Source organism: Caretta caretta, chromosome 14, assembly GCF_965140235.1.
Source record: "Caretta caretta isolate rCarCar2 chromosome 14, rCarCar1.hap1, whole genome shotgun sequence".
Taxonomy (NCBI): Eukaryota; Metazoa; Chordata; order Testudines; family Cheloniidae; genus Caretta; species Caretta caretta.
The window spans coordinates 37,384,564-37,395,736 of NC_134219.1; the positions used below are offsets into that span (position 1 = coordinate 37,384,564).

General features: G+C 42.7%; 1 protein-coding gene across 1 annotated transcript; it reads right to left on the reverse strand.

Annotated features, from left to right (window-relative positions):
• Nucleotides 1-2,048: 2,048 nt before the first annotated feature.
• Nucleotides 2,049-2,990, reverse strand: LOC142068954 (olfactory receptor 11A1-like). The gene has a single exon (XM_075119073.1). It carries the CDS (start codon nucleotides 2,988-2,990, stop codon nucleotides 2,049-2,051), a length of 942 nt encoding a protein of 313 aa, XP_074975174.1.
• Between the last annotated feature and the right edge of the window lie 8,183 nt (nucleotides 2,991-11,173).

The window sequence follows — 11,173 nt, forward strand, 5'->3', positions numbered from 1 at the left end:
TTTTTAACTGAAGTCATGGATTTAACAATTACTGACTATTTGCCATTCCATATGAACAGCTGCCATCTAGAGATCATTAGAAAGGATGCATAAAACATGTGTCACATTAACCTTGACTTTCCCTGATGCCCATTTTCCAGTATAGCCGCCCCTTTCCCAGCCTTCACCCTCTGCTATCCCTCGTATCCATGATACAGCAGAGCTGCCCCTTTCCCATCCCTCACTCTCTGCTGCCCGCAGTGCCCCTTTGCCCAGGGGATATTCTGCTTGTGCAGCCGGCACTGAAGCCGATACCACCATTTTCTCGCTTCTATTTTTAGCGAGCTAGCTGGAGTACAGCTAGAGTGGCTACGTCTACAGAAGTTGCCATTCACCCCCCCCCACCCTCCCACCCCCCTGGCTGCAGTGTAGATGCTCCGCAAGTGTCTAAACTGTGAATTAGTCACTCTGGCCTCTCTTTCCATCAGTCGGCTGCTTTTAATTTGGTAGATTAGAACAGATTATCAGCATTCCATTGTAATGCAGAAACAAACTAGGGAAATATAGGCTAGATGGAGGTACTGTAAGGTGGGTGCATAACTGGTTGGAAAACCTTTCCCAGAGAGTAATCATCAAGGGAGTACCCCCAGATCTCTTTCCACAGTACTTCTTCCTAGGCAGTCATTTCCCATTTTGCATGTGTGCAAATGATTGTTCCTTCCTAAGTGGAGTACTTTGCATTTGTCTTTATTGAATTTCATCCTATTTACTTCAGACCATTTCTCCAGGTCGTCCAGATCATTTTAGTCCTATCCTCCAAAGCACTTGCAACCCCTCCCAGCTTGGTATTGTCCACAAACTTTATAAATGTACTCTCTATGCCATTATCTAAATCATTGATGAAGATATTGAACAGAACGGGACCCAGAACCGATCCTTGTGGGACCCCACCCGTTATCCCCTTTCCAGCATGACTGTGGACCACTGATAACTACTCTCTGAGAATGGTTTTCCAACCAGTTATGCACCCACCTTATAGTATCTCCATCTAGGTTTCAGAGTAGCAGACGTGTTAGTCTGTATTCACAAAAAGAAAAGGAGTACTTGTGGCACCTTGGAGACGAACAAATTTATTTGAGTATAAGCTTTCGTGAGCTATAGCTCACTTCCATCTAGGTTGTATTTCCCTAGTTTGTTTATGAAAAGGTCATATGAAATGATACCAAAAGCCTTACTAAAGTTAAAATATACCACATCTACCACTTCCCCCCATCCACAAGGCTCGTTACCCTGTCAACAAAAGCTATCAGGTTGGTTTGACATGATTTGTACTTGACAAATCCATGTTGACTGTTACTTATCACCTCATTATCTTCTAGGTGTTTGCAAATTGGTTGCTTAATTATTTGCTCCATTATGTTTCCAGGTACTGAAGTTAAGCTGACTGGTCTGCAATTCCCCAGTTGTCCTTACTTCCCTTTTTATAGATGGGCACTATATGGGCATCCTGTGTTCTGTGGCAGAGGTTAGAAGGTTTCCTTTTGCTTTTCTACTCTTTTTGAAGGAATCCTGGGGATGAAATACACTATAAGAAACACAATTTAATGATACAATTTCCTAACATTAGCATTCCATGGTGATGTTTCAACTGCATATTTGTATAATGAAGGAATCATGTATTTTTATGTGTGTGTGTGTGTTTATGAAAGTCTCTCACCGTACAAGGAATGGATGTTCAGCATTCCAAGTGAGGCCATTATCCCTGCACCCTCTCACTGAGCACAATCGCCCCTCATTGTCTGAACTTAGAGCAGCCACAAGTTCCAATCTCCCACCAGCTCGGTAGTACTCACCTGTGGTATCTTACATAGACCTCTTAAAACCTGTGACCCCATTTTTTAAGGACCTATCTGTCTCCACTTTCTCGTATGGCTGTGACTCTGTAAGAGTCTGACAGGAAGCCTAATGAGCTAATGGAAACACGACCTTGGACTATACCAGGCTTCAGTTCAGGCACTAAACCAGCCTATGGTATGTCTATTTTATTTTAAACTATGGAAATGGATGGGTTAGTGTCGTCCAAACATGAATTTACTGCTAGCTTTCCTCAGAGCCTCCTTGACCTCTTTGTTTCTCAGGCTGTAGATGAGGGGATTGACCAGGGGAGTCAGGATAGTGTAGATGACAGAGACAGCTTTCTTGAAGTCTCTCAGTGTGTTGGTTGTTGGGAACATATAGGCAAACAGTAGAGTTCCATAATACATGGTCACCACAATGAGGTGGGAGGAGCAGGTGGAAAATGCCTTTTGCCTCCCACTGGTGGAAGGGATTCTCAGGATGGTCACAATGATGCAGATGTAGGACATCAAGGTAATTAGGAATGGGACCAGTAAGAAAATCAAGCTGAGTGTGATTTCCATCAGGTGAGGATCATTACAGGAGAGATTTATCAGGGGGATAGGATCACAAAAGAAATGGTCAATAACATTGGGGCCACAGAAAGATAACTGGGATATCGGCAATATTATTATGCCAGTACATAGGAAGCCACCTGTCCAAGAGCAACCTATAAACTGGAGGCAAGACCTGCCACTCATATGGGCTGCATAGTGCATTGGATTGCATATTGCTAAATACCGATCATATGACATTACAGATAAGAGAAGGCATTCTGTAACAACTAGAGAAGAAAAGAAATAATACTGTGTGAGACACCCACTATATGAAATAGTTTTGTTCCCACTCAAGAGACCGTCCAGCATGCTGGGCAGGATGGTTGAAGTGTAGCAGGTCTCCAGGCAGGACAAGTTCCCAAGGAAGAAGTACATGGGGTTGTGAAGGTGGCGATAAACCATAATAAGCACCACAATGAGGATGTTCCCAGCCATGGTTGTAATGTAGATCACTAGAAACAGCAGGAAAAGAAGGATTTGCAGTTCAGGGAGAGTGCCGAATCCCAGGAGGATGAATTCTGCAATGGACGTTTGATTTCCCTGTTCTGGATTCATCATAGGTTGTGTGTACGGGAAAGAAATTCACTCTGGGATATAAATGAAGAACAGTCACTCAATAAAACATTAGCATTGTTTTCATTGTCCCCCAGCTAGCTATTGAACAATAGCTAAGTAGAGAGTGGAGGCTAGGGGATGGGAAATGGGGAAAAAAACATCTCACTTGACCCCTGGGATAGATTTCACATCTGATCAGACTGCAGGTTAAACAAAACGTGAATCTCTCTGGAAACCTGTGTAGTAAATGGACAGATCACACCAAGCACCTAAGTATTGTGGTGATGGGTCTCATGTACAACCATACAGAAACACAGATAGATATTGGTTCAAACAGTCATACATTTCACTTCCTGGTCTATCAAAGCAGAACAGTGTCCTTTGACAGGCTGGAGTTCCACTGCTGAAACGGGTCAGGATTTTATATTTTAGGGGAAGCCACAACAAAGAAACAAACCAAGCAAATAAGGCTCGGAACTGCAGTGGCTGGGCGGCCAACTCCAGGTGAATTGCAGTGGAAATGGACAGTCTAACGCTATTAGCGCCCTTTGAAAGTTTTTATCCTAAACAGGCAAATACCTGTCGTTCCCTAGGACAATATTTCATTGTCCTGCAGTGGGACACTCTACACGGAGACCCAAACTTCATTAAAAATAAACAAACAAACAAACAAACAAAAATCCAGCTAGAAACCACCGTTTTAGGTAGACATTTATCCTCTATTGCAAGAAAAAACTCTCCTTACCAATTTCTAATTTTATACAATTTGCTATTTTCATATTATGATAGTGGTGTGGAACCCACATTTCCATTTCATCAACAATTCCATGATTTCCATGTTGGTTTTCATTCCAACTTTGTCTTTTTTTAAATGTATTTATCTATTTTTAATTTTATTTCTTGACTATTTTTATTTTATATTACTTATGTTATTTTATATATTTGTAGTATTTTATTTGAATCTATTTGATAATTTAAATTTATTTTATATTAGTTTATTTTTATATTTTATTTCATTTGATATTATTTTATAAAATATGTACAATAACATTTTTCCTAAACAAAATTTTGTAGAAATTAATATGTACCCATGGAACATTTTGATCTCAATGAACTGACAGTTTCTGATGCAAAAATATTCCATTTGAAAAAAAATTCTGCTCTATTTCTTATCCTCTTCTTCTTTACCAGTGGTTAAAAATATTAATTCTCTCTCTCCCCCATCTTTTTGTTAGGAATGGCAGATGAGAGAGCCACAATCTCTCTTGCCATTACTAATCCTTAGAGAAGCAAGGTGGGTGAGGTAATATCTTTTATTGGACCAATTTACTAATCTTTATTACCTGCTAAGTAAGGACCTGATTCTGCGTACACCTATGCACAGTTAATTTTACAAATCGGGAATAATTCTGTTCAGTCTGAGCCTTCTCTCAGTGAAGTCAAAGATAAAATCTCCACTGATTCAGGGATGGGGCCCATTGATTTCCTTCAGCCTTCTTTGACACTTATAGCTCAGCAGGATTTGATTTCAGTCAAAAGATGTTGGTAAACGTCAATATCAGCTGAGACACTGAAATCAACAACAGGAAAGATCAGTAACAGTCGCCATTAGTCCAGCCTCCCGCTGCGCCTTACACCTGCAGGGTTGGGTGTCACTGGCCCCGCAGCTGTGCAAGAGCCCTCTGCACCCAGCTGTCACATGAGTGACACGCTCGCAGCCCTGGCCATGGATCTCTGCTCCACTGGGCCAGAGCAGCCGCCTTCCCTGCCCCTCTCACTTTGGTGTCTTGAACCCCTCAGCTGGCAGAAAGTGAACTGTATCCCTCCTGTCACTGCTGGGAGCCCCCCGCATCCCCACTGCCCTAACCCTGACCCCAACCTACCACCACTGCATTTCCTGCAACTGTAATAATTGAAATAGTGAAAAAATTGGGAATAATCATAAAGGTAAAAATCCCAATATTAATCATCAAAAGGGCAAAAGAAAAAGAAAAGCAAATTCTGCCAAGCCTACTTATAGCCAATGTCTGCACCCTGAGCTCTGAGCACAGCAGCAAATATCAGCTCTGCTTTACCCACCTCATCTCACTAATGCTCTCAACACCCCAGTGAGGGGAGAGCTGCCATCAAGGGCACAGTCCTGTATGTAGTATGGAGGGAAGCTCAAAGAGGAATGAAGGATGTGCCAGTGTTTGAAGAGCTCGCTTTGGACTTGAGAGATGTTGGTTCAATTCCCTGCTTCTTCACAAACTCCTTGTGTGACTTTCAGGCCAGATTTCCAAACGCCGGCAGGTACGTAAAAATGCACACAGATGCCTGAGTAGGTGTGGTACCTAACGCCCATCGATTAAATATCCCACTAGGGGTGTCTGTGTCTTTAGGTGCTGAAACACCTCTATAAATCTGTCCCTCTGGGTGTAAGGTCCCTGTCTGTAAAGCTGGGATAATAGCACCTCACAGGGTGATGGGACGATAGATACATTAAAAACAGTGAGGTGCCCAGATACCATGGTGATGGGGGCCATACAAGGAGCTAGGATAGCAGTGACCTGAGAGATATTTTCTTTTTCCAAATTCAGTCATATTGCTTTGGGTAGAGAGTTTAAAGAGAGATCATTGTGAAATTCCCCTTAGGTAACTAATTTCATGGGAATCCAACAAACTTACATTGCTTCAAAAACCTCAAGATTCAAGGAGTGGGCAGGAAAAGGTAGATTTACCTCTAAGGCGGGTGAGTCACAAACTTGAAACTGATGTCACCTCCTCACGCAGCATTTCTGGGACCAGGATCCAGGTTATTCAGTCCATCTTCTCTCTCCACCACATTCATATACTTCCATGTGCACAGTACATAGAACATCATATCCCAGAACAGCTACCATGGCTCTGTTATGTCTGGTAACATGTCCTGTGCATCACAGCCTGCGCCAAATGGGGAATGTCTTCTCTGATTCATTATATATCCTTTTGTGGGAAGGTGCAGTCTCCCGAGGCACGACTGCTGTGGGGAACGTAATGGATAAGGAAAAGTTAGTGTTTCATTTTTTTCTAGGCGATGTCAGCAAAGTCAAACTTCTAGTCTCAAAGGGAAAGTCATGGAGAGAGAAAACACTTTTCATCCTTAAACAAATTTCTGTTTCCTGAGTGAATGTTATTTTGATTGTGAAGTAATAACTAATTAATTCTAGGTTTCAGAGTAGCAGCCGTGTTAGTCTGTATCCCTCAAAAAGAAAAGGAGTACTTGTGGCACCATTAGAGACTAACAAATTTATTAGAGCATAAGCTTTCGTGAGCTACAGCTCACTTCATCGGATGCATTCAGTGGAAAATATAGTAGGGAGATTTTATATACACAGAGAACATGAAACAATGGGTGTTACCATACAGACTGTAACAAGAGTGACCAGGAAAGGTGAGCTATTACCAGCAGGGAGTGGGAGGAGGTGGGGAGGACCTTTTGTAGTGATAATCAAGGTGGGCCATTTCCAGCACTTTACAAGAACAGTAGGAGGGGAAATAAACAAGGAGAAATAGTTTTACTTTGTGTAATGACACATCCACTCCCAGTCTTTATTCAAGCCTAAGTGAATTGTATCCAGTTTGCAAATTAATTCCAATTCAGCAGTCTCTTGTTGGAGTCTGTTTTTGAAGTTTTTTTGTTGAAGAATTGCCACTTTTAGGTCTGTAATCCAGTGACCAGGGAGATTGAAGTGTTCTCCGACTGGTTTTTGAATGTTACAATTCTTAACGTCTGATTTGTGTCCATTTATTCTTTTACGTAGAGACTGTCCAGTTTGGCCAATGTACATGGCAGGGGGGCATTGCTGGCACATGATGGCATAGATCACATTGGTAGATGTGCAGGTGAACGAGCCTCTGCGAGTGTGGCTGATGTGATTAGGCCCTATGATGGTGTCCCCTGAATAGATATGTGGACACAGTTGGCAACGGGCTTAGGAATAAAGTTCATGGCTGAGATTGCCAGAGCTGCCTAAGTGATTTATTCCAGAGTAGCAGACATGTTAGTCTGTATCTGCAAAAAGAAAAGAAGTACTCGTGGCACCTTAGAGACTAACAAATTTATTTGAGCATAAACTTTCGTGAGCTACAGCTCACTTCATCAGATGCATCGATGAAGTGAGCTGTAGCTCACGAAAGTTTATGCTCAAATAAATTTGTTAGTCTCTAAGGTGCCACAAGTCCTCCTTTTCTAAGTGATTTAGACACCAATGTCGCATTCAATTCCCTTAAGCAGCTTTGAAAATCTCAAGATAGTTAGCTGAGCTTGCACTTTCTCCAAAGAAACCTCCTGTTGCCTTCAATAGCAGCCACACTTGTACCCAGTCCCCCTCCAATAACATTGGATAATCAGTTCAGGTAACATTTTCAAAAGTCTCTAAGAGATTTAGGTGCCTAAATCCTATTTTTAAAAGTGTCTTAATTACCAAGGCTTAGCAGCCGAAGTCTCACTGAAAGTCAACAGGACAGGCTCCTAAGTCACTTTTGATGTTAGCTTATGTGTTTTTCATAATGTTACCCGATTGAAACTCAGATAAAATGCAGGTAGAACAAGGTGCTTTACATATTTAGGCTGGGATTTTAAAAAGGGGGTAATGTATACAATATACAGCAAAATCCCACTGAATTCCTGTGAGAATTTGGAAAATTACTTTCGGCTTCTTGGAGAAGCCCAGAGCATCCAAGCATTGTGATTATAACCTGAGATTATAAAGTACAAACAAGTTCTTCCCAAATCCCTGACAAGTTTCAGGATCATGTGGATCTTCAGTGCCACAGGAATTGTACAAATTAGATAATCTTGTACCAGAACTATAGGCCTCTGATTGGTCAACTGGAGTGTTTGATAAGCAACCAAACAGTACAGATTCTGTCCTGTAGAAGACAGTGTTATACATTCACACTAGCCAATTCATTGTCCAATTGGGTACAGTCAATATAATCATTTCAGTGTGGGACCCACAGTCAAATCCCTGCTCCACATTAGAGGGGGGTGGGGACTGAACCTGGGTCTCCAACACCCTGTTGAGTGCCTCCCACCCCCTTTAGGGTTCCCAGCTGAAAATCGCAAACAAAGATAATGTCTAACTCCAGGGGAGAGATGGGGGTAAGGCAACTCTCTTCTAACCGGCTATTCTGCTTGGCTAGATGAGGTAGCTCCTTGCTCTGCATGCTGGCCTCTGGGGATCCCTTTCTTAGCCGCCTACTTCTCCCCATGCACCGTATAGGGAGCCTGGCTGCCAAACTCAGGGCTGAGGTTCCTACTGGCTGGTATGGCGCTAAAGTTGAGTCATTGCAACACTTAAGTCCCTTTGTGGATCTAGCCCTAAGTTATTTCAGTGTATGGAATTCACCAAGATATCATTTACTCACATTCAGCAAGTAAAATACAGTTCAATTTTATTCTGACTAACAGTACTGGTATTGATTCCTCTTAGACTTTCAAATGTTTATACATCCTCAAGAGTTATAAGCACAGATCACCAAAAATGGAGGGAGAAACAAGGGCCACACAGCATCAGAGTATTACACAGTAAATCAGGTTTCAGAGTAACAGCCATGTTAGTCTGTATTCGCAAAAAGAAAAGGAGTACTTGTGGCACCTTAGAGACTAACCAATTTATTTGAGCATAAGCTTTCGTGAGCTTAACAGCTCACTTCATCGGATGCATACTGTGGAAAGTACAGAAGACCTTTTTATACATACAAACCATGAAAAAATGGATGTTTACCACTACAAAAGGTTTTCTCTCCCCCCACCCCACTCTCCTGCTGGTAATAGCTTATCTAAAGTGATCACTCTCCTTACAATGTGTATGATAATCAAGTTGGGCCATTTCCAGCACAAACCCAGGGTTTTACAAGAACGTCTGGGGGGAGGGAGGGTAGGAAAAAACAAGGGGAAATAGGTTACCTTGCATAATGACTTAGCCACTCCCAGTCTCTATTCAAGCCTAAGTTAACTGTATCCAATTTGCAAATGAATTCCAATTCAACAGTCTCTCGCTGGAGTCTGGATTTGAAGTTTTTCTGTTGTAATATCGCAACTTTCATGTCTGTAATCGCGTGACCAGAGAGATTCAAGTGTTCTCCGACTGGTTTATGAATAAAAGAAAAGGAGTACTTGTGGCACCTTAGAGACTAACCAATTTATTTGAGCATAAGCTTTCGTGAGCTACAGCTCACTTCATTGGATGCATATTGTGGAAAGTGTAGAAGATCTTATTATACACACACAAAGCATGAATATATATAATATATATATATAATAAGATCTTCTACACTTTCCACAGTATGCATCCGATGAAGCGAGCTATAGCTCACAAAAGCTTATGCTCAAATAAATTGGTTAGTCTCTAAGGTGCCATAAGTACTCTTTTTCTTTTTGCGAATACAGACTAACACGGCTGTTACTCTGAAATCTGGTTTATGAATGTTATAATTCTTGACATCTGATTTGTGTCCATTTATTCTTTTACGTAGAGACTGTCCAGTTTGACCAATGTACATGGCAGAGGGGCATTGCTGGCACATGATGGCATAGATCACATTGGTGGATGTGCAGGTGAACGAGCCTCTGCGAGTGTGGCTGATGTTATTAGGCCCTGTGATGGTGTCCCCTGAATAGATATGTGGGCACAGTTGGCAACGGGCTTTGTTGCAAGGATAGGTTCCTGGGTTAGTGGTTCTGTTGTGTTGTATGTGGTTGCTGGTGAGTATTTGCTTCAGGTTGGGGGGCTGTCTGTAAGCAAGGACTGGCCTGTCTCCCAAGATTTGTGAGAGTGTTGGGTCATCCTTCAGGATAGGTTGTAGATCCTTAATAATGCATTGGAGGGGTATTAGTTGGGGGTTGAAGGTGACAGCTAGTGGTGTTCTGTTATTTTCTTTGTTAGGCCTGTCCTGTAGTAGGTGACTTCTGGGAACTCTTCTGGCTCTATCAATCTGTTTCTTCACTTCTGCAGGTGGGTATTGTAGTTGTAAGAATGCTTGATAGAGATCTTGTAGGTGTTTGTCTCTGTCTGAGGGGTTGGAGCAAATGCGGTTGTACCGCAGAACTTGGCTGTAGACAATGGATTGTGTGGTGTGGTCAGGGTGAAAGCTGGAGGCATGTAGGTAGGAACAGTGGTCAGCAGGTTTCCGGTATAGGGTGGTGTTTATGTGACCATCATTTATTAGCACTGTAGTGTCCAGGAAGTGGATCTCTTGTGTGGGCTGGACCAGGCTGAGGTTGATGGTGGGATGGAAATTGTTGAAATCATGGGGGAATTCCTCAAGGGCTTCTTTTCCATGGGTCCAGATGATGAAGATGTCACCAATATAGTGCAAGTAGAGTAGAGGCGTTAGGGGATGAGAGCTGAGGAAGCGTTGTTCTAAGTCAGCCATAAAAATGTGGGCATACTGTGGGGCCATGCGGGTACCCATAGCAGTGCCGCTGATTTGAAGGTATACCTTGTCCCCAAATGTAAAATAGTTATGGGTAAGGACAAAGTCAGAAAGTTCAGCCACCAGGTTAGCCGTGACATTATCGGGGATAGCGTTCTTGACGGCTTGTAGTCCATCTTTGTGTGGAATGCTGGTGTAGAGGGCTTCTACATCCATAGTGGCCAGGATGGTGTTATCAGGAAGATCACCGATGGATTGTAGTTTCCTCAGGAAGTCAGTGGTGTCTTGAAGGTAGCTGGGAGTGCTGGTAGCGTAAGGCCTGAGGAGGGAGTCTACATAGCCAGACAATCCTGCTATCAGGGTGCCAATGCCTGAGATGATGGGGCGCCCAGGATTTCCAGGTTTATGGATCTTGGGTAGTAGCCTCAGAAACAATTCTGACATCATAATCAAAAAGGCTGACAAAGGAGGTGCTGTTGTCATCATGAATAGGTCGGAATATGAACAAGAAGCTGCTCGGCAGCTCTCCAACACCACTTTCTACAAGCCATTACCCTCTGATCCCACTGAGAGTTACCAAAAGAAACTACAGCATTTGCTCAAGAAACTCCCTGAAAAAGCACAAGTTCAAATCTGCACAGACACACCCCTGGAACCCCGACCTGGGATATTCTATTTATTACCCAAGATCCATAAACCTGGAAATCCTGGGCGCCCCATCATCTCAGGCATTGGCACCCTGATAGCAGGATTGTCTGGCTATGTAGACTCCCTCCTCAGGCCCT

What these genes read in the sequence shown, in the direction of transcription:
- LOC142068954 (XM_075119073.1), bottom strand. Translation starts at nt 2,990, where the DNA reads ATGATGAATCCAGAACAGGGAAATCAAACGTCCATTGCAGAATTCATC.